The sequence below is a fragment of the Peromyscus maniculatus genome, chromosome 14, assembly GCF_049852395.1.
Source record: "Peromyscus maniculatus bairdii isolate BWxNUB_F1_BW_parent chromosome 14, HU_Pman_BW_mat_3.1, whole genome shotgun sequence".
Lineage (NCBI taxonomy): Eukaryota > Metazoa > Chordata > Mammalia > Rodentia > Cricetidae > Peromyscus > Peromyscus maniculatus.
Window position 1 is genome coordinate 71,240,990 of NC_134865.1, and position 24,198 is coordinate 71,265,187.

At 47.4% G+C, this 24,198-nt stretch overlaps 1 protein-coding gene across 2 annotated transcripts in view; it reads left to right on the forward strand.

The window, feature by feature from the left end:
- Tdp1 (tyrosyl-DNA phosphodiesterase 1) overlaps positions 1-24,198 on the forward strand; it is a 79,959-nt gene that overhangs the window by 50,525 nt on the left and 5,236 nt on the right. For both annotated transcript variants that reach the window (XM_006986863.4, XM_042261035.2), the window contains exons 14-15: positions 7,958-8,060; positions 18,419-18,527. In XM_006986863.4, the coding sequence (XP_006986925.3) occupies positions 7,958-8,060; positions 18,419-18,527 (212 nt within the window). The remainder of the gene's footprint in view (positions 1-7,957; positions 8,061-18,418; positions 18,528-24,198) is intronic.

A 24,198-nucleotide genomic window follows, 5' to 3' on the forward strand; every position in this document is an offset into this window, starting at 1 on the left:
GGCCTGTGAGGCCTCATTATATGGCCATACATTGGTCCTCTTTGTCTTCCCTGGCTAAATAAACAGCCTACCATCAGTGGCCAAGAGAGAGAGTCCCTGCTGCTCCCTCTGCCTGGGTCCTTCTGTCCTACCCAGGGTCGGGCTCAGTCTGTGCTGTTGCTCTGTTCCTTGGAGCCCTGTAAGTTCTGAAAACTCCTTCCCAAGGCCACAACAGTAGACGAAGAAGATGAGCTCAAGCACGTCCTGCCTCTCCGGGAGACTCTAGTTTTTTGTTGGGGAAATGTTTCCTTTGAACAAAGAGTTCTCAGAGAGGGAGAGAGAGAGAGAGAAAAGAAACTTTATGATTAAAATATTTCATTTCCCAGGACCCATCCTAACAAAATGTCTGTAGTTCTCTAGAGGACTGAAACCTTTCCCAGTCTTTCCTACGTCCTGCTTTGTAGTTCTCCAGTCACCTTTGCCTGGGCAATTTCCTTCATCCCCCATCTTAACCAGTGAGCAGATGATGGTAAATCCATATGTGTTCTTTATAGCTTCTCATAGTCATAGATTTCCCACCACAAGAGGTCCACCAAAACAAGGACCATTTCAGCAGAGGACAAAATACTAAATAATGCTTGGTTATCTAGGTTGTGAATCAGTACATGTTAAAATTCTTTGATATGGTGATTTAATACCAGTTCTGACTAGAATTTGAAAAGCGGTTTTTTTAAAGGAGGCCATGACATTTGTCTGGAGAGGTCAGTTAAGTTGTCTTTGTATTACACTTACTTGTGTACACACATGTGGGAGGGGGGCAGAAGATAATTTGGGGAGTCTTCACCTTCTCCCATGTCGGTCCCGGGATCAAACTCAGGTTGTCAGGCTTCCTGGCAAGTGCCCTGACCCCCGGAGCCATCTCATCAGCCCCAGTTGTGGGTTTTGGTTTTGGTTTTTGTTTTATTAATTTGGTCTTTTGTTTTTAGTTTGGTTGGTTGGTTGGTTGGTTGGTTGGTTGGTTGGTTAACTGGATTGGATCTAGGGCCCATGCTTACTAGGCAAGCACTCTCTCACTGAGCTATATCCTCAGCTAGGAGGAATTTTGACCATAATTCTTTTCATTTTGAATCCTTGGTGCTGATATGATGGCTTCTGAAGTCCTTATAATTGCGTCTGTGGGATCGAGGCTAGATGATTCCATTTAAAGACAAGTGTGGACGGTGCCATGGAATGCCGGAGCCTCCGCTTGGAGTTCACTGTGTATATTAGAGACTTTTCAAGGTGATCGTGGTTTGCCTGTGACAGGGGATCAAACAAATTGATGAGAATCCACCTGGCCATTTGTGAGAACATAGACTTGCAAAAGCCCACACTGAGTGCGGGGTCCTTGCAGCACCCTGCTCTACCTGTCTGTCTGGAAATATCAGGTGGTCCACATTCTTCCTTTCCTGTGGAATTTCTTTGTTACTACACCACACAGGCAATAATACCTTCAAAGCCCGCTTGCTGCTGCAGAGCCTCTTTACAGCTAATCCATAAGGTTGTTCAGCATGTGCAGATCTGATTGAGTCTTCCCTGACGTTTCCAGCACCTTCTTACCTGCTGTAGTAACAACAGGGGACTTACATGTGTGTCCTGCCTTAGAACTTGAGTTGTGTTTCTGCCTTGGGGACGCCTGCTATGGTTGTGGCATCGGTGATACAGTCGGGTGAATGCTGTTTAGACCTGTCTATACCAAAACTGTATGACTAGGAAGCCTGGGAAGATCTGCCTTCCCGAGCATTCTGTCACTTACTGAATCACACCAGAGGAAAGGGTCACAGTCACCGCCCATAAACTCAGCGAAGTATTGATGTTTGTAAGAGCAAATGTTTATTAAGCACCATCCATGTGCTAGGGACTTTACACACCTTATGTGATAGACCCCCTCATTCGGTGTTAAGGGACAGAAGTCACTGTATTTACTGTTAGGGAACTGATAATTGGCAGGATAGCACTAATTGTGGTCAGAACACACATGATTCAGGTTCTTCATGTGCTAATCCTCTGGCTTCCTTTGCATTTTGTGCATTGCTCTCAGCAGATTCTTTCTCCAAATTTTGACTTAGAATGTTTTAGTCCTCTAACTACAGTGTTATTCTCCGACCAGGAGTCTTAAGCAGCTGCATCGTCTAAGCTGTGTGAACCAGCCGCCTCTCTTAGTAAAGTAGATGTTTCTCGCCTGCCTGACATCGTCAGGATTCAGTGTTTGGAAAGGATCTGGGGGCTGGAGTAGCAGCCAACAGCTTCTGAAAGAGACCGGGCTTACGGAGGAGGAGGAGGAGGAGAGGAGAGGAGGCCTCGGCTTCTAAGGAGTGGGCAGAGTGGAAGATATCTTGGACAAAGGAAGGAAGTTTGTGGATCTGTGGGGGTGAGGAGAGTCGTGGGAGACGGTGACAGGAACCGAGGTTGAAAAGCGTGGACCCAGTCCTTTCCTGAGTGTCTAAGACGCCAGGCTATGGTGTTTATTAGAGGCTTTGGTTGAAAGGATGCTTTCTGAGAACCACAGGAGATCAACATGGAATGAAAAACCTGAGGCAGGGACAGCCATTTGGAGCTCTGCTCTAGGGCAAAGGGATCTGAAGTAGAGGCTCTTACTGAAAACATGTTACAGGCTACTTTAGAAAAGTGACTAAAAATGTCAGTCTATAAACCAATAAGTCTATAATGCCTGACATATTTGGGCCTGACTAAATGAGACTGGACAGAAGGGAATTGGCCTTAAAGATAGAGGAACAGAGAGGCAACCAGCCATTAAATACTAGGGGGCAGGGAGGCAGGCATGCTGGTATAGGCCTTTAATCCCAATACTCAGAGGGTAGAGGCAGGAGGATCTCTGTGAGTTTCAGGACAACCAGTACTACATAATGAAACCCTGTCTTGAAAAAAGAAAAGAAAAACCTCCTAAACGCTGAGGGAAATGTCAGAATTCCTCCAGGGGGATTTTAAGACCCTACCAATACCTAGATTGTAGCTCAGTGTGACCCATTTTGAACTCCTCATCACCAGGAGCACAAGATAGTAATTTTGTTACTTGAAGGCATGGACCTTATGCCATCTGTTAGAGCAGTAATAAACCAAAGGATGCTGCATGCATTAGTCAAACCCTCCATCACTGTGCCCGATACCGGAGAAAAGCAGCCCGCAGGAAGGATTGAGTTTTGGTGAACCATATCAGAGGTGGCAGTCCACTCCGTAGTCCTTGGCCCAGCTGGCTCCAGGGCCATGGTGAGGCAGAACATTGTGGTGGGAACATGTGGCAGAGGCTTCTTACTACAGGGAGGACCAGGTATAGAAAGAGACATAGAGGAAACAGGGACAAGATGCCCCCTGCTCCTAATGCCTGGCTTCTTCCAGCCAGGCCTCATCTCCTGAGGTCTCTATTGCCTGCAGAATAGCACCATCAGCCCAGGAAATAGGCTCCATTGTAAAAGACACTTCGAATTAAAATAATCAAAAGAAGAAAGGCATAATTTTGAAACACAATTTCACAGAATTAAACATAGATATGATTAGGCTGAACATGCTGAACACCACTTCTAATCAGAGCAATCATAGTTAAAGATGTATTGTGTCTATTAGAATGCAGAATTGTCCTAGATATCTACCCGGTGTTCTCAGTGGCCCAAGAAGATAGTGCTGTTGTATACTTTGAGTGGTGATCTATGTAGGCAAAGATGTTTTATAGGGATTTCACAGTCTCTGAATTCTAGCTTCTTATGCGTACTGAAATACAACATGAATCATTTACAGTGTGAGACTTTCTTTTCCTTTACAGTGAGGCTGTTTTTTCCTCTTTCGTGACGCATTGTTGCAGTCCATAGAGAGAAACAGAGCCCAAGGGCAGTACAGAGAAGCCTAGAGCCAGCATAGAAGAAAGGCAGCATGTACTGCCTGTGTGTGTTTGAGGAAGGCATGCTCCTGGGGGCATTCGGGAACAGGTGTCAGCAGCAGCGGCTGTGGTCTGTCATTCGCTCCTCACTGCAGCTGCTCGGTATGATCTTCTTCAGCATTCACGGTTAACGCTGTGACATCTGTCCAGGCCAGTGTCGGTCCCCTACCTCTGACACTCCGGTGGCACAAGCTTCGGTCTGTAAACCATGTCTTCTCTTTGTGCAGCTGCTGCCTAGACTGTTGAATAGTTAGGATGCAAAGAAAGGCTTCATCCGCCAACATGTGTCCCTGTAACAGCAGTCACCCTGGAGGACACATACACTTTTAACGATCTCTTAACAGTCAAGCCCATCAGCAGCTCTAATGATGCTCAGCGCTGGCCATGACAGCTACCTCCATCACCAGTGCTTAGACTCTGAAAGATTCATGGAGTAAGGTGTGATCTTGAGGCCATCCTCATGGGCTCCCTTCTCTTGAATAGCCGTTTCCAACAGATTACCATGAGCTCTCTTTCATATACGTGCTCTTGGTAGGAGGCTTCCAGTGGAAACTAGGAATTTTTCTCTTTGGGGTGACAGGGGAGCCCCCCAAATAGATGTGCAGAGGGTGGCTTGGAAAATCTGGTCTGAGAAAGTATTTTGGTCTCAAAGACTACCCTGTCCCCATGCACACCCACTCTAGAGACAAGAGCCTAAAGCAAAGGAGAATAGAAAGTGCTTAGGGAGTCACTGTTAGTACGGAAGTAGAGATAAAACAATGTGCTCCAGCTATGGGGTTCTTCTCTCAACGTTTGCCTGCCTTTGCTCTCCAGGTACCTAACATACTATCCCATGTGTGCCTGGTGGATTCCATGCATACCTTAACAATCTCCTGGGAATTCATTTAGAAACTCCTATGGTAGATAATATAAATTTATTCTTCAAGAGTTAATACAAATTTTTCTTTTGTGGACTGGGATCAAGCCTATAGTGAGCAGCCACCCCTGAGAAGCTGTGACAGAATCAAGAGCAGCTGGAAGGCCTTCAGAGTTCCAGGAACACACGACCTTTGCATGAGCCTCAAGGCGTTACTTTGCCCTGTAGAAGACACTGGTGGCTTCTAGACCACCCACACCCAGAGCAGACAGCATGAGAGTTTGGAAATACATTCCCAGTCTTCCTGGCTGCCCTGGGTGCCAGTGATTCAAAGCATTACTCATAATGTAAGAAATTATTAAAGATGACATTTCAAGGAATGTTGATTTGTCACCTAGACAACCTACGAGTGTCTTTCAAGTCTCCCAGTGCTCGGGGTAGAATTTTGAAGGCTGCAGATCCTTGGAATTTTGCTAGAAGCAAAGACAAAAGCAGGGTAGGAGGCAGCCATCTGCAAGAGGGTCCCTGTGGTCTCCATTTGTCCCCGCTGTGGAGAAACCCTCAACTCACGGGATGTGAGGGAACACAGTCAATGTGGGAAGGATGGGAAGCCTTTCCCAGGTCACGTTTGGCTCGGGTCTCATGGTGCTGACATTCAAGGGTGTTACCCAGAAGGCAGAGACCTAGAAAGGGAGAAAAACTTTGAGAAGACAGCCTCCACCTCAGCCTGCTGGTTGATTTTTACCACTAGACCTTTGCCTTAGCACAGGGACGACGCCATTTATCCCTGACAGGTGAGGAACCTAAATCATAGCTGTCTTTCAAAAAAAAAAAAAAATGTTCTCCCGAAGTGATACCTCTCTTTCTCCCTCAGTTATGTTTCTCTGTGACCTTGTGTGTCACGGGCTCCCTATCCCCAGTGAGGTCCAACTGCTTGAGAAGGCAGGGAGGTCTGTTCTTTGAGGGGAAGTTTTATGTAGCCCAGGCTGGCCTTGGACTCCTGATCTTCCCACCTCCACATCCAGAGTCCTGGGGTTACACACATGCACCATCACACCCAGCTCCTAATATTCATCTTGAAAGAGAAACAGAATTTGGGCAAACCTAGCTGATTTTTTTAAGTCTATGCAGTAGGTTCCTCTTATTAACAGCAATTTTCCTAAAGTTGCACACATTTGTGGGGAATACAGTGTGCAGTGATCAAGTCAAAATAAAAACCATTTCCATCTCTGTAAACACGCGTCTCTTCGTGTCTCTACAACTCCTGTCACTTAGCCCTTCTTAAAATGGGTGACAAGTTCCCAGGATCTGCAGCTGGGTAGGGCTGTTGATCACTATTCGCTTGGCAGCTCACATTGCACCTTCAGATACTCTAAGTGCTGGTCCTCGAGGAGAGAGAGGCTTCCAGGTCAGAACCAACAGGATTCCTTCAAGTTCTGCCACTGAGGTGTGTAGTGTCGTCAGCAATAGAGCTTTAATTTCTGGGAGGTAGCCAAGGGCAGTAGCAATAGCCTGTAGTGTGTGTGTGTGTGTGTGTGTGTGTGTGTGTGTGTGTGTGTGTGTGTGTGTGTGTGTGTTTTGGAGGGGTGATTGTGGACCCTTCTGACCGACAACATAAAGGGAAATATCCCCTTCCTGGCACTGGAGTTTTGTTAGATAGTCCATGGCTCCTGGGGAGCATCCTTTGTGTGGGGAGAGTATATGTAGCTTAGAAAAGGTTTCCCTATAGCTTTTTCAAATACATTTAATGTCATTTCTTCTTCCCTCTGTATTACCCTCTCTCCTCCCTCCCTTCTCCCCAGTTAGTTCTGACCCCCTGCCCCATTTTTCCCCTTCAAATTACACACACACACACACACACACACACACACACACACACACACACACACACACGGTCAGTTTTGATTGTCAAGATTTAGAACTATTTAGAAGACAAATCTCCGGGCATGACTGTGAGGATGTTTCCAGAAGGTTTCGCTGAACAGGGAAGGCTCACCTTGAATGTGGTCCTCCCGTGGCCCAGCCTTCATCCCTCTCTGCCTCTGAACTATGGACACAGTGTCCAGCTGCCACAGCCACAGTCACTGCCAAGCCATAACAGACTGTACCCTCAAACTATGAGCCACAATAAAGCCTGCCCGCCTTAGATAAATAAATGTATAAGGGATTATTTCTAGCCCTGGCCACTGAGTGCGGCACACCAGGACTCAGTTATCTGGCCACCCTCTGCCCTCCCTAAGCCCCGCCCCCAGCCACTGCTGCACTCCTCTCCACTTCTGTGAAGTCAGCTTCTTAAGCATCCGTGTAGAAATGAGAACCAAAGTGATCTTGGCACTTCCTTTGTGTCTATTCCAGGTCTCCTTCCTCCTGCTGTGCTGGGATTATTTTTTTTAAAGCCATACCCACAGTTCTTTGTCTATATTAAACACAATTCTAGAGGAGCCGTCTCATTCTGACGGCAAGCACCAGGCTGGTGGCCCCAGAGCTGCTTTCTTCAAAGCGAAAGTAGCAATTAGCTTCAGTTGTCCCTCCCCCAAAAAAGACAGAAAGTGGCGACATGTATATGATACTATTAAGTTTTCCTTTAAAAGGTTTTTGTTTTTGAAGATTTATTTTCATGATTTTCAGTTATGTGGTTGTGTCTGTGTATGGATTTGTGCACAAACGGGTGCAGTACCCTTGGAGGCCAGAAGAGGGCATTGGATCGTCTGGATCTGGAGTTACAGGCACTCGGGAACTACATGGGTGCTGGAAACCTAACTCTGGTCCTCTGCAAGATCCTCACTGACTCACACACTTAGCCACTGAGCCGTGTCTCCAGCCCCACAGATTTTTCTTAAGTGCTGCTTCTATGTACAACAAAATTGGAAGACGTGGCAATACCAGGACTATAAAAAGAGGGAGTTTGGACATGGAAAAAAAATACTTCTAAGGAAGATGATCATTTTAATAACTGCCCTGGTGTGGGGCAAATGAGGGTGAAGCTATCCCTAATTAGCAATTAGATAAATCCTGAGAACTGCAGCACAGTGGGACTTCAACTTCCTTTTCAGTGCCGCAGTTTTGCTCGAAACTGAATCAACCTGATTGCGGCTGTGCATTTTTTGACCAATGCTCTCGCAGCTGTGTCCATCTGACCCACACAGAGATGCCACACTGAGACAGCCCCTTCTGTGTCCTTGTCTCCACAGCGCGAATCTGTCCAAGGCCGCCTGGGGAGCACTGGAGAAGAACGGCACCCAGCTGATGATCCGCTCCTACGAGCTTGGGGTTCTTTTCCTCCCGCCGGCATTTGTGAGTCACACTTCACCTACCCACTTGGTCACACCTATCATGAACGGGACTTCTGTGTTCTCTCCCTCTAGTCACGGTATGGGCCTAGCGTTGTCGGGCAGCGGGGTCAGGAGTCTAACCGATGCTTTTAACATGGGATACCTGGCTAGAGGTTGCGAGGAGGTTAGTAACCACGTTTGAATAACTGCTGTAAAGCATGACGTGAAGACCTTCTACAGTGGGAAATGACAAGTCATCAAAGGAGTAGCCAGCCAAGCACAGGACTCTGGGGGCGGGCGCTAGGGCAGGTGAAAGATGGGGGGGAGGGGGGTTGGAAACCACATCACACCCGGAAAGGAATTGGCAGTAGCAAAGCTGGGGAGTAAAGCGTTCTGGGTTTAGCTGAGGACACATGTGACGCTGAGCACCCAGAAATGCACCATGCTGGAAGCAAATCTCTCAAGATGTCCAGTATGTCAGCTCCTCGGCAGCTTTGAAATGGCTAACAGCTTCCACAGCCGAACGCCAGATGACGTGTGTCCGCTGTGCCTGTGGGGACCAGGCGGCCTAAGATGTATGTTTCACTGCACAGTGGAATCACACTTCCAGAGACTCATTTCTCTGAGCTGCAGAGGCCCCAGGACCTCCCCTACCCTCCTCACACTCTGGGCGCATTGATCATGGGATATAGTGAGGGTTGCCTACACAGGGAAATGGTTAATGCCACCCTCCATTTCCTTTTTTTTTTTTTTTTTTTCTGCTTGCTGTAGTTTTAGAATAGGTCCATTGTGAGCTGCTCCGGCTGGACTAGGGTCAGCTAGAGAGGTACCATGAGCTTGGCTGGAGACTTCAATCATGGGCAGTAATGGGTTCACAGTCTCACAGCATGCTGCAAAGCGTCCTCTTTCTTTCTTTCTTTCTTTCTTTCTTTCTTTCTTTCTTTCTTTCTTTCTTTCTTTCTTTCTTTCTTTCTCTCTCTCTCTCTCTCTCTCTTTCTTTCTTTCTTTCTTTTTTTTTTTCGAGACAGGGTTTCTCTGTGTAGCTTTGTGCCTTTTCCTGGAACTCACTTGGTAGCCCAGGCTGGCCTCGAACTCACAGAGATCCGCCTGGTTCTGCCTCCCAAGTGCTGGGATTAAAGGCGTGCGCCGCCGCCGCCGCCGCCGCCGCCGCCGCCGCCGCCGCCGCCGCCGCCGCCGCCGCCGCCGCCGCCGCCGCCTGGCTAGCGTCCTCTTTCTTAGCACGCCCAGCAGGACTCTCTTTTCTTCCCTTCTCCCCGTGCTCTGGGGAGCAGCTCTTAACCACTCTCCCCTACTTGCCTGTCCTTCTCCACCCCAGGGCCTTTGGGGATGTAACTAACTGGCCACCCTAAGCGGCTCTCGTAAGGATCGGCTCCTTCTGTTACCTACTGAGTAAACATCCGCTTGCTGCTTACCGCTAGATTTCCATGTCGCAGCCTACTTGAAGGACAAGGATGTGATGTCCCCAAGGCCACGGTCTTCTGCCTGCTCCCTGTAATCTTTCACTTCTGTCACGTGTCTGGGAAATGGCAAGCTTGTCATTCTCCACTACAGTGCTCAGATATCTGCTGTGGTTATGGGGACAGGCTTCAGTCTAGGTAGGAATTGTCCGCTGGTACTGACTCAGATCGTGGATACATTCCATGTCTTTCGTATTTGGCTTTGGTTGTTGGCGTTTGTAAAATCTGCTCTGAGTTGATCCCTGACCATGGGAATGTTGACAAGACAGAAATGTCGCCCATGTCCTCCAGGCTCCCCTCAATGCAGATACTCTGTATATTAGAGAAAGGCCATGGAGAAAAATGGGAATAATCATTTAAAATCCCCAAATTGACTTTATTAAGAACAAGGCAAGGCACATATAGCAGCACATTTGAGGTAAAAATAGATAGTGCGTTATTTATGAAGACTTTCTAGCAAACATAAAGATGGATGCCGCCCCTTCTGTAGAGCTAGGCCCCAGGCCCGATGACGGTATATCTCACATGCTGACTACAGGTAAGCCTGAGATTGACCTTTGCTTTCCAAACCATGAGCAGATTTATCTGAAGCATCACAGCACTGGCTGAGGAAAGATGAACAGCAGGTCTGTAGCTGTTACACATGTCCTGCTTTTGTTGTTCTTGTTGTTTGTTTGTGTCTGGAAAGCTGGAGAAGGAGAGATCAGTAGGAGGAAGAGAATAACAGGGAAAGAGAAAGGAAATACAGTTACTTGAACTTTGAGGCTACGTTAATCATGTAACCGAACGTGCTGTTCCTGTGGCCTTTCCATGTGGGCTTCTCTAATTCCCTGTTTGTGCTATTCTTACATGTATCAAATAAAAGGCATTTTTTTGGGGGAAAAAAATATATACTAAGAAGGTCACAGATCTCCAGCAGTTTGTTGGCTTATCTCTAGAGCCTGGGACAGTACTTGGCAGTGGTTTCTTCTATAAAACAGGTAAGGACTGGCCAGCCACAGCCCCGTCCCAGCTTCATCTTATCCAGTTAGTTATATGTGCCCTTCAGTGAGTCCTAAATGGCTGGGCACGGCGTTAAAGGCAGGCATTGCAAGGAATACACAGAAATGTTTTGACCTTGCGTCTCAGGGAGCTCATGGTCATAGTCAGACCCTCTGTATGTGGTCAGGAAGATACATGTCCCAGGTGTGAGCTGTGGGCTGAACCATGAAGGTGTCGTGCAGCCGGAGTAAGCGGAAACTCAGGGACTATAGTGTTCTTTAACGAATTTATAAAATTACAGTGTTTTATAAAATAAGATTAATCCCACAAAAAGAGGGGGTCAAAAAAGATGCCGAAGAAAGCTGTGGAGTCAAAGGAATTACTGATAGTTCAGATTTGAGGGCAGGGAGGGGCCAGCCCAACTCTGGGATCTGTGTAGTCCTTCTCTCTGGCTGCTGCCACCAGTGGACTCCCCCTCGGTGAAGACCACCCTGTATGTCTTTGTGCTTCTCAGGCTCTGTCTGCCTTACGCATCTGGGCTCTCCCGGTGCATGCCCTCGCAGTGGGCCTGTCTGCAGAGAAGGGAGTGTAAAACCGCCCCAGAGATGGATTCCCAGAGCACCTCACCCAACAGTGAGCTGCCGTGGGCCTTGTCAGTCTATAGGATGTAGTGTTTGGTTTCTTAATAGAGGAGGAGGCTGTCTCAGAGCTCCTGTGTGGCCTGCTGGAATGGGAAGCATCTGAAAAGGCAGCGGAAGTGCTGTCTGTGGTGTTGACTTTGAGGGAAGCCAGCAATCATACAAGCTCACGAGTTACCGCCCATCTTTGAAAGAGGGGTCTGCCACGGAACTGCTTGGTTCCCTCCTCAAAGCCCATTACAGGCTCGGAGCTGAACACTCAGTGGCCTAGGGCTGACCTCATCAACGCCAGCTCAGGTCCACAACCACCCCTGTGCTGGGCTCTGGGGAAGGAGTGAGAGCAGGCTATGCTCCTCATTCTCGGGAACCTCAAGGGTGCATTGAGATACACAGATATAAACTTGACAGCATAGGACACGAAGCGTGGTCAGGGACATTTCTAGATAGGAGTCCTGGCGCGTGGGGAGCATGGGCTCTGCTGGGGAACTGGGAAAGGCTTCTGCGGGAGTTTCTTCAATTTGGTCCTGTTTTCTGTGTGCTAGGACGGTGGGGTGAGGTTGGGGCATAGTTTAGGAGACTGGACTCCTGATCTAGGGTGGCAGGGCAGGACTTGCTGGGATGGACTGTGTCCCACCTGGACAGTGGAAAGACAATCTGCATCACAAGCCCAATTGTCTGAGCCTTTGAATCTTATAAAACGTAATTTTTAAATTATAGATTATCACTTATATTATTCAGAAGGTACTTGAGGATATTTGGCATTTGCAAATGTCATCAAAATCAGCTTGATCATTTAAAGGACACTAGCCAGACGGTCTGATTGCTAATGAATTACTGTTACTGGTCACCCCACTTCCATGCTTTGAAGCATGAGACATACCCATGGCAACCCTTTCTCTCCATATCTTTTAATCACTGGTTCTTGTCATTCCTAACTACTCAGTACTGCTTGATAATGTCACCTCTGGCCATCCCTGCAGCCGCTGCGGCTGTCTCCATCAGCCTCTGCTTCCTTCCCTGAGGCTCCTTTCTTCAGGCCACCCTCCCAGAGGCCATCTGCAAGCTTTGCTCCATCCCTGCCACCAGATGGTCTTCGTGGGCCACAAGCCTGCTGGTGCTGCCTCCTTAGAGGCAGACCTCCTTTCTTCCTCCAGGCTATGACTCCTGACTGCCCAAGCCACATGCTGGCACTTTTATCGATTTATTTTATTATTGTATGTGTATGAGTGTTTGCCTGAATGCATATCTGTGTACCATGTGTTTGCCTGGTACCCATGGAGGCCAGAAGAGGTTGTCAGTTCTCCCTGGGACTGGAATTACTGACAGTTGTAAGCTGACATGTGAATGCTAAGAATTGAATCCAGGTCCTCTGGAAGAGCAGCCAATGCTCTTAACCACGTAGCCATCCCTCCAGTCCCAGTGACAACTGTAGAGTTTAGAACAGATCTAGAGCAGGTGTTCTCGACCTGTGTGTCATAACCCCTTTGTGGAGGGTTGGGATCGACCAACCCTTTCCCAGGGGTCCTATATCAGATATCCTGCACAACAGATATTTGCATTACAATTCATAACAGTAGCAACATTACAGTTAGGAAGTAGCAATGAAATAATTGTATGGTGGGGGTCACCACAACATGAGGAACCGTATTAAAGGGTCACAGCATTAGAGAGGTTGAGAACCACTGTTCTAGATGACAGAACAGAGAACCATCCCAGCCTTTTCTGAGCCCCAGGTTCATTTGCTTCTGAGACCATAGGTTCCACTTTTCTGTAGTCAGGATAGAAAATAAAAATTTGCCGGGTGGTGGTGGCGCACGCCTTTAATCCCAGCACTTGGGAGGCAGAGCCAGGTGGATCTCTGTGAGTTCGAGGCCAGCCTGGGCTACCAAGTGAGCTCCAGGAAAGGCGCAAAGCTACACAGAGAAACCCTGTCTCAAAAAAACAAAAAAAACAACAAAAAAAAAAAACTTGGATGAAATCATAAAGCCGTGACTTCAATCATCAAGTCTACTATCTTCCTCCTCTGTGTTGGTTAAATTATTATTGTTACTGTTGCTGTTCTCAAAGATGGCACATAGCACAGGCAAATGACCTCTTCTCAGATGGTCTTACCGTCAGGCTGATAGGCTCTGCCCAGACTGTGGTCGGGCTGGAAGATCTAGTGAAATCTACAAGCACTGTGCCTCCGCCCTCCTCCTTGTCTCTCCCCATGCTTCTCTGCCCACCTGCCTCTGCCCAGCCATTGCTTGGGCTCCCACAATTTCCCAGGAGGTCACAGCTGGGCACGCGCTCCATGTAGCAGTTCTTATAACCTCTTCAATTCTACCACACCAGTCACTCCCACTGAAATAATGTGGAAGGAGACAGACTGGGAGAACATGCGTTTGAGAAATGCCCAAGAACCAAGAAAAGACCTCTCCAGGGTACTGAGTTGGCAGACTGAGGGACCTAGATCTGAGGAGCCAAACTGCCACGTGGTGAAGGGACTTGAAGTGATATCTGAGCGGGACCCTGTTGGTCAGCTAGGCTAGACTAGCCCGTTATTTACTCACACGAGCCTGCCCTACAGTGGGGACCGGCTAGTAGTAAATTCAGAGTCACGTGAGAATTAAAAACCTGGACCTGCAAGGGGTTTGAAACAAGCCTGGCTGGTCCTCAGGACTCACAAAGGCTGCTGCTGGATTGGGAGCAGCACACAGCACAGAGGTGAAAGCAGAGGCCAGGCCCCTAGGCTTTCAGCCAGATCCCAGTGTTGATGACAACCCCATCCTGTTGCACCGCTCCTCCTCTTCCCCCTCTCCTCACAGGCAGCCCTTTAGCCCCCAGAGCCCCTACTCTCCAGAGCCCTGTTGCTGTGCCCACTCCACGGGCTTTCCCCAGCCCTTCCTGCAGGCATCTGGGGATGGGGCGTGGGGTGGGGGAACAGGCCACCACCTTTCTGTGGTTTCTTTCCTTACCAATCAGCCCACCTGATAAAGTAGGCTTACTCCTTCTGCAGTTTACCCAGGAAAACCCAGTACCTTGGGTCTCTGTGAGTTCAAGGCCAACCAGGTCTACATAAACATTCCACAGGTCAGCCAGTACTAACTACACAGTGAGGCCCTATCTTTTAAAAAAGAAAAGGTGCCTCATGTAGTTTTATACTCACGGTTGCTACACAAGCATGCGCTGCTAACAAAATCAGCCACATCTGCGACTTGGAGCTGAGCAGACTTCTTTCTGATTGAGTCAAGCTGCTGAGCCTAAATGATCCCGGCAATAACTAGTGCTTTCACTCTCCCGGCTTGGGGGTGTGGTGGGGGGAGCCAGCAATTTGTCATGTGTGATTCATGTCCACCCTCTCACCTGGGGTTTTATGAACGCATTGTCTTAACTGTCGTAAGTATCTATGCCTGGGAGGATGCCTTCCTCTGTTTTGTAAAATGCCAAGCAATACCACTGTGATATATAAATAATGATAATTAGAAGACAGCCTCAAATAATTTGACATGCAGATTGAAGGGAAAAGTGGTACTTTCTTTTTTTTTTTTTTTTTTAATACCCTAGAATTTGGATCAGAAATGGCATTCAAGAGAAAAGCATATTGGTTCTTGTCAGACATGGATGGTTCAAAGATTCTTATGTCTGAGGTCAGACATCAGAAGAGGGAAACCAGGCTTGGAAGATGTAGGGCATCAAAACTGGGTTAAGGCCGTAAAGACTCTCCCATGGCTTCATGGCTGCCAAAGATGATGATGAGTCTAGGAGCTAAAGACTCTTACACTTGCAAGATTTTCCATTTTTCTGGTTCTCAGTGGCAAATATGAGATCGAGTATTTGCTTAGTAGGAAGATCATAGGACCACAAACCCCAAAGACGGGGCTGTGGACAGCGATGCAAGCCAGTCACTGTCACAGGGCACACCCTGAGGATCACAGACCCGCCCGTTCCTGTGCCCTGTGTCATTCTAATGCAGTTCTGATACTGTGTCTCCCATTACCACGACCACTTCCTGTTTCTGTTGGGAGAACTCATGATCACCTGGCTGAGCAAACGCCAGTCCAGTCCATTACCCAAGCTGTTCCAGCTACCCCACCAATGAGATGTCTACCCCACCAATGAGATGTCTACCCCACCAATGAGATGTCTACCCCACCAATGAGATGTCTACCCCACCAATAAGATGTCTTCTTCAAAACTTTTGTAGCTCCTCTGTGTCAGTTGATGAAAAAGTTCGACTCTAACCGGACCCCTGAAGTCCTTTGGGGTGTGAGCGATGGGCAGTCAACTCAAACAAGTGTAAGCAACAAGGCAGGCAGAGAAGGTGAGAGTTCTTTGCTTCAAGGCAGGGCTTGAAGTCAAGAGCTCACGCCATCTCTTAACGGCTCCGACATCTCCATCTCCACCAACACCTCCAGGTTGACTCATGCCTGAGTCACTAATAACAAGATAGCATACCCAGCTTAACAGGTACAAAGCACAGATGTCCACATCCTTCCTCATGTAGAGAAATGTTCACACACACACACACACACTCACACACACACACACACACACACACACACACACACACACACACACTCATGGGTGCACTCAGCACTCTGAAATGTGCCTCCTCTAAGCTTTCCCAACCTGCCCTTGAATGGATCGCTCTCTCCCCTGCTATTCTTCCCGGCCCTTGCTGTTTGTCAAAACTGTGCCAAGTTTTCAAACCCCAGCTGAAATACCATTGTCGACAGAGCCTCTCCTTAGCCTGCCACAGAAGTGAGTCATCCTCCCTTTTGTGTGCGGCTTTTCTGCAGAACCTATGGCCCACACTGCCTTTCACTGTCAATCAGCATCTTGACCACTGCTCATGCCTGCCTGCGGGCCCGTAGGGTGTTGTGTTCCTGCACTAGGGCACTGTGCATGTTAGGAAAGTTCTGTGCCACTGAGATGCATCTCCAGCCCTCTTCTCTGCTTCTTCAGTGCGGAAGACACTTGCCCAGGCGTTAGCACAGCTGCTGTTGTGCAGAAGCCATGAAAGTAAGCGGGGCCGGCACTTGAATCTCTTTTGTGCCTGCAGCCCAGTGTTTCCTGCATACCCACCATGCAGCGGGACTTGTCCTGGGGACTGAAGGTGGAAACCTTGCATGGGTTGGTTGGTTGTCAACCTGGCACAAGCTAGCGTCCTCTAGGAAGAGGGAACCTCAGCTGAGAAAATGTCCCCCCCCCCCAATTTGGCCTGAAGGCAAGTCTGTGGGGTATTTTCTTGATAAATGATTGATGGGGTAGAGCCCAGCCCACTGTGGGTGGTACAACCCCTAGGTAGGTGGTCCTGGGGTGTACAAGAAAACAGGCTAAGAAGCCAAGGGAAACAAGCCAGTGAGCAGCATTCACTCATGGTGTCTACTTCAGCTCCTGCCTTGAATTCCTGCCCTGACTCACCTCAGGATAAACTGGAGCTGTTAGATGAAATACACCCTTTCTTCTCCAAGTTGACTGGTCATGGTCTTTACAGAAACTAGAAACCAAACTAGGGCAAACATTAATATGAAGATTGGCCACCTCCTTTGACAAGTGAAGACATTGAGACTTAATGATCCTCTTTCCTGGTTCCCAGAGCATGGCAGGCCTTAGCCACTCTGGGCCTCTGTAGATGCAGTCCCCCACCTGCAATGTCATTCTTTGCCACACTTACCTGCACCCCTGATTCGTCTTTCAGTGAGATCACAGTATCACCCTTTGCGGGGAGGCATCCGCTGGCCATCGCCACTGCGTCTAAAGCAGGCCACTGTTCTTCCTACAGTACTGTACCCGGCTGTTCCTCACAGCACTTACCACAAGTTGCAGTCATTTGTTAGACTTCTCCACAGATGTATCTGTTGAGCACCTCTCCCCCACACTGGGCATTCCGTAAGGACAGGAATGATGCTGTCTCTGCTGATTCACGTACACCCAGAGCTTGCCTAACCCGGAAGGGAAGCTTGTCAGTCTGTCAACCTCAGGTCCATAGATGTCCCCAACAGGGACTCCAAGTCAGACTCACACCAGACAGAAAGGGCCTAGACAGCCTCATAACCAAAAGTTCCCAAGTTCCCCAAGGACAAAGGTCTGCTGGCTCATATAGGATCGTGGGATCTTGGACTACCCCACAGAGGAAGGGAGCTGCCAAGGAGAGGGTAAAGGGCAGACTGTATGGTAGAGCTTAACGTGTGTTCACGTGTGTTCTGAACATGTGTCCCATGTTCTGATGGATACACTCCTAGCTCTCCTTTCGGGGAGGCTGGCCCGATGACGTCATCGTTTCACAGCTGTGCTGCTGTTTGTTGTGCTGCGCATGCTCCTTATTCCCGGTCCACCTGGATGAGGGGGCGGTCAGCACCTTCCCTTTCAGTGTCCTGTTATGCCAAGAAGCCCACTGAAGGGGGAAGGAAGCAGAAATACAAGGTTGCAAGTAACCAGCGCAGTTACCATGCGCTCTTGGGAGCTCTGCCATGGCGTCAGCTTGAGAAATACTTGGAATGAATGAACGCTTCTATCAGTCATTCACATGGCTTAGTGAATGCCAGAACAAAGGCTAGAACTCAAGAGTGTCCGAAGCCACTGTGGGACGACCACGCCTTCCCACGCAGTGTCCGTGACTGCCCCCTCCCCTGCTGGGTACTAGAGTCTGCTGTTTTTCCTTCGCCGGCTTCTAGAACATTAGCCCAGCTTGCTGTGCGTTTAGAACGTGGATGTATTTGGGTGGGTAGACGGTAGGAGTGAGGGACAGTGGAGCGGACCAAAAAGCGGGGTGCCCGGGTGATCCAGAGCCCCTGAGAGGCAGCTGTCATGTGATACACACCTGCGCTGCACAGGCCTGTGAGAGAGAAAAAGCAGCGTGCCCAGCAGCCCTCCACCTTGACCCAGAGCGGAGATTAACTCTCTGTTCTAGAGGTCTCAGAACGAGCCTTCCATTTTGGTAGGTCAAGTATTCTGGGACGTTTTCACCCAGGGAGTCCGGCAAATCCCCTGCCAGCTGCGTGCGGTACTTGGTAGAAGCCAGCTCCCACCCATCATCGCTCTTCCTGTTTCGTCTGTGTGTGCGCCTTGTCAAACTCACGGGCTTCAACTTCATTCTCACCTGCAGCCTCTCTTAGCTTTAAAGAAGAAAATAATTTGGGGGGAGGGGTTATAGAGCATCCTTGACTAGCCAGTGTTGAAATTAGCTCTGAAATCTCTTAATATTCTTATGGGTATCATAAAGGTAAATTACTTCTTAGGATCTTCCGGCTGTTTTAGAAAACAAGATTCAGTCATAGCTTCCCTCTGTGTTTCTGCAGGGCCTGGATACCTTCAAAGTGAAGCAGAAATTCTTCTCCAGCAGCTGTGAGCCAGCGGCCTCCTTTCCGGTGCCCTATGACCTGCCCCCGGAGCTCTACGGGAGTAAAGGTGAGCTGCAGATGAAGGGAACCACGGGCCAGTGTGCCATACTGAAGTGAGCAACCTGGGAGGTGCCCCTGGTCTCCATGTGAGCCTGGCTCCTGGGAACCAGTGGAAGCTCAGACTTGCAAGGAGTCTGTCTTCCCTCTCCAGGGACATTCAAGCCATGTGATCCCCAAGCCACTCACTTCTAGAACCCATGTGCACTTGGTCATCAGGAATCATAAAGAGCTTTGCTTTATGTGAGCTGTGTGTGTGTGTGTGTGTGTGTGTGTGTGTGTGTGTGTGTGTATTATAATGGAAACAAAACTGGAAAATGTATAAATGTGTTAATTTATTAGTTTTAAAATAATAAATCACTGTATTATGTTTTGTGGCCAGCTCCAAAACTAAAGAACAAAATTGGGGGCGGGGGGAGTAGGTATCATTTCATGTTTTCAAAAGCATCTTTATTGTGCAGCTTAACAGCTAACTGCTAAATCCGCTCAGCCGCTGTCAGTCTGTCGTGATGTCACCGCACACATAGCCTCTACACACTCACATAAAAGTGAGGTACATGATGGCATCATGTCGTCACTATGAAATAAATTTGATTCACAGACACACCCCCAGGAGAGGTCACCAGGCCACACTTTGAAACCTGCTGTACTGGACTCTAACTTTCCTAGAGGCCATGACCAAGTATACGTCCCAGGAGAAAACCCATAGGAGTGTCTACAGCAATGGTTCTCAACCTGTGGGTCGTGACCCCCTGGGGGGTTGAATGGTGGATATTCTGTGTGTCAATTATCTATATTACCATTCATAACAGTAGCAAAATTACAGTTATAAAGTAGCAATGAAATAATTTTATGATTGGGGGATCACTACAACCTAAGAAACTAAAAGGGTCATAGCATTAGGAAGGGTGAGAGCCATTGGTCTACAGGGTAAAACATCCTCCTCTGGACCAGGTATCATCCCAAGGTGACCATCTTCACAAGCTACTGGGCCGCTTTTATCACCCCAAGAATGTCAGTCTTTGAGGTGGGTTCAGGGTCATAGAGATGTACAATCAGGAAACACTTCTAACTTCAAATGACAAGTGTTTAGTAGCCAATCGTAACTGACATTCTCTGGAAATAGATGTCTCTGTGAGTGGCCAACTTAGAATGTGCAAATGTGCTAAATCTGGACAGAGAATGCTTTCTGATGGGAAGGTTTTAATGACGTCACTCCATCCATAGTCCAAAGTCTTCAGTTCATCCGTGGAGTCAGCATGTCTTCCCACAGTGGTGCCAACTGGGTTCTCTGCCCTCAATCACCCTTTGGGACTTTCCTGGTGAATGAACCAAAACCCCCCATCAAGATTGTGTTGATATTTGGGGACAAAGACCTGGGTCCGGCTGCCAGCGTGCCAGCCCGCAGCCTTGCAGGTGACATTGCCTCTCTCCAGCTGTTGACAGAGTTACGAGGATGACTCTTCTGTTGAGCTTTCAGAGTTTGTATGTCATACATATTCATTCTAGCAGCAAGGTTACATGGATTTTAACCAGAATTTCACAGAATGTGACCACCTTAGCCTCCACCCAAATAAAATTTTAAAAAGGAGGCCATGACTCAGAATAACTTACTTATGTGCCATCTGTCCAGCTTACTAAGTGGCCTCGGGCAGTTGATTTTCAGGCCTGTGTGCCTGGGAGGACCAGTGCTTCCTACAGAGCTGTTGAGAAGACTGAGCTGATGTCTGTCACATGCTTAGCACGGTCCCTAGTTCAGCTAGCAGTCAGTCAACACTGGCTGCGTTTATCATAACTATCCTTGTTACAAGGTTTAGTTTAGTCCTGTGTACACTGGACAGTGAATTAGTGTGGCCCCACCCCCACCCCGTCCTTACTGAACAGTGGCATTTGAGTCTGTAGTTTTCATAACTCAGTCCCCTTCACCTCTGGCTTTGTGCTGCATCTCTGTCTTTCCTTTCTTTCTCTATTCTCCATGTTCATTCTAAGTCAGGTTCTACAGAAGAATGACCTGGGATGGTTGCTTTGGGTCTTGCCTCCTCGGGTCTGACTGAGCCTAGCTGTGGCTAGATTCCAGCCCCATCCAGTAGTCCTTGTCTCCAGAGGAGTAGGAAAACAAGAATGGGGGAGATCACAGAGCCAGAAAATGTCCTGAAGTCCCTTCCCTTCTAGTAGGAACAATTCCCAGTAACTCCAAAGTTTACCAGTGGGTAGGCATTATGCTAGACTGTAGAAAGTTAAATCTCTTTTATTTGACCAGGGAGCAAAATGCTTGATACAGTGTTTTGTTGAGTTTTTTGTTTCTTAGGCATTTTATTTGAAAATACATATAAGAGAAATTGGAACATTGTGTTTTATTGGTATTATCTTATCTTCTGCATTCCTTCAGCAGAGTGTAGAATAATGCCGGTAATTCAGATATTACCTTTCACATACAGCCAATGTTCTGCAAAGCTCTGTGACCCATACAGAGGTGTTACTAAGGCAAAGGAAAATGAGTTGTTAAGACCACTTCAAAAGCACTTCATGTTTAAAAGTGATTTTTGAACCACGGCAACACACACAATGTCTCATTCCATTTTTTTTTTTTTTTTTTTTTTTTTTAATCCGAGGTCCACACAAAAAAGCTTAACACAGGAGTATCCCACTGTGAAAGCTCAGCCGGATACTGTCTTGGAACAAAGAAAATGATGAGAGCAAGTGACAAAAATGAACATTCAGGTCCTGGGATGCCTTGCTTTCGGTGGGAGTTGGCAGTTCTCTACAGTTACATAGTATTGAGGGCCTACTGTGTGCAAGCACAGTGCTTTAACTCTACGAGTGAGACAGGCAGATGTGAGTCCTCACCCTCATCAAGTTTAGGTTACCTTTGAAACGTGTGCTTAGACAAATCCATTTTAAATAGGAATGGTGTTGATAAAATTATTCCCTCCTTCCCACCCATGCAAGGGTTAGAACCCAGGGCCAGCATGTGTGGGGCGTGCACTCTGTCACTGAGCCACACAGCCCACTGTGTAGGTTTTTAAATCTTCGTACAAATGTGTATTTTATGTTGAACGTATTCTCCTGCACCTTCCCTTCTCCCTCCTCCCCATTCCCATTAGACCCTTTCGTGTCCCTGGACAGCTTCATTTCTCCCTGGCAGGTATACATGAATGGTTTTATATGAGTATGTAAAAATCTAGGAACCAAATGAAAGACAGTATGTTTGTCTTTCTGAGACTGGCTTGTTCTCTCAATATAATTCCCTTTTCCTGCAATCAGCATGACCTCATTCTTGTTTGTGGCCGGAATGTTTTCTCGTCCATCTATGTAATGTTCTCTGTCCCATCTCTCTGTGCTCAGACATCAGGTTGGTTCTGCGACTGAGCCACTGTGAACAGTGCTGCAGTGTGGTGGTGTACAAGAGTCTCTGCGATGGAAAATCACCCAGGAGTGGTGTGGCTGGGTCATACGGTAGATCTGGTTTTAGGTTTTTGAGACACTTCTGTACAGTTCATAGTATGTGGGCTAGTTCATTCCCAGCAGCAGTGTAGACTAACAGGTGGTGTAAAAGGGAACCCATAGTCTCTTTGGGATCAAAATCATCAGCCCCTTAAGACATGGTACTTCCATGTGTCCAACTGATGACCTCAAGTTTAGAGAGAATGCAAAGCAGGCCACCGTACCGTCTGTGCTGTGCACTCCCTTTTTAAAAAGCAGATATTCTCTGCATCATACATTAAAGAGCAAAGTGTGAGAAGGTTAGAGAACAGCCTGTCTTCTGTTGACCTAGTAAGTATTGAAAGCCAGAGATGGGTGGGGCTCAGTGTCAGAGTGTATGTGAGACCCTGGGGCTGGGTCCTCAGCACTGGAAGAACAAAGGAAAGAAAGAAGAAAGATAAACATAGTGGAAAGAGGAAGCACATACTGCGTTTAAGAAGTAGGTAAGCATGCAGAGCTTCAAAGACATGCATTATATTCTAACTAGCTTTTTTTTCTAGAATTTCCTATATGAGGACACTGTATTTGCATCATTTCCACCCTCCGTCTTCCCTTCCAACTCTTCCCGTGCCCCCCAAACCCCTCCAAATGCATGACTTCTTCTGTAATTATTAGACACACACACACACACTCACACACACACACACACACACACACACTCACTCACTACTGAGTCTAGTTAGTGTTATCTGGATGTATATGATGTTTAAGGATAACCATTTAGGATTAAGAAATCTGTCGGGGGCTCATCCCTAGAGAAGACTGACTCCCCCTCCCTCATCAACCATTGCCTCTGTTATTTAGAGGTCTCGTGGACCCCCTGACCAGCAACTCAATGGACGGTGTCCCTTGCCTGGCACTGGAGCTTTTGTTAGATAACCTAATGGCTCCTGCAGAGAACATCATCACCCTGTGTCAGGTAACTCCATTGAAACTGCCTGTCTGTGTGTTTTATAGATAAACGGTGTTATGCACACATGTACACACGTGTATGTAACTTTAAGTAAGCTTATAAACTAATACACCTCCCCATGGCTTTGTCAAGCACACTTAGTGTTACCATCCCTCCTCCCTCCCTCTCCCTCTGGGCTGCCCTCCATTTTTCCCCTTTCCCTTCATCACACCTGTGTTCTACTATCTCTCTCTATTTAAAAAAAGTCCACAGGGCTATCCATACAGTGTTTTTCTTTCAAGTTTTTGACATCACTATAGATGCACAGAAAAGTGCAAAGAAAGTAGAGTACTAGGGTTCCTCCACGCCGCTCCCTGGAGTTAAGTCGGTATCTTGTTCCGTTTGCACCCTTTCTCACACAGTTCTCTGGTCCGTTTGAAATCTGAAGACATAATATTTTCCCCTAAATATTTCAGTGTATAGTTCCTAAAAATAAAAGCCTTTTTTTCCATAACACAGTGTCATTATCAGGATCAGCATTCAGATGGAGTCTCTGCTTTTCCAGTGCGGAATGCATTCACACTTCCTAAAGCACAGGTCATATGCTGCCTTCATTTATCCTGCTTTCAGTCTCCATTAATAGGGACAGGTCCACAGTTGTGTGTGTTTCGTGGCGTTTCCACTTTGCAGAGCACAGGCTAGTTACTTTGTAAACCACTTGAAGCATCCTATGCTGGGTTTGCCCACTGTTTCTTCTTCATGAGGTCCACACTGGAGCACTTTTGCTAAGAGAACTGCCAAAGAAGACTGTGTTCATCTTGGTGCCTCACATCAGGAGGTATGTGATACTGACCAGCCCTTTTACAACTGTTGTTAACTTCGGGTGGTCAGATTGGTGTCTACCAAGTTATATGTAACCTCTCATAGGCATGGTATATGTGTCTAGATTAATTTAAGTAGCTGGGACAAGGCTAATAAACTACAGGTATAAATACTCATTAGAGGAGGTCTTGACGGCCTGCTTGGCACCTGAGATACCAAGTTCAAGATTCACCACATACATACATACATACATACATACATGTGTGTATACATACATATATATATATATATATATATATATATATATATATATACATATACATATATAATCCTCTAAGCCATTTCAGAACCATTGTTCCTCAGTGGTATAGCCTTCGGTGATGAACTTAAAATATTTCCTTACATTCAGCTAATAGTAGAATAAGCTCAGTCTAGACTTGCCATAAGACTGTTACCCTATAAAATCTAAACTTTTCTGAGGGAG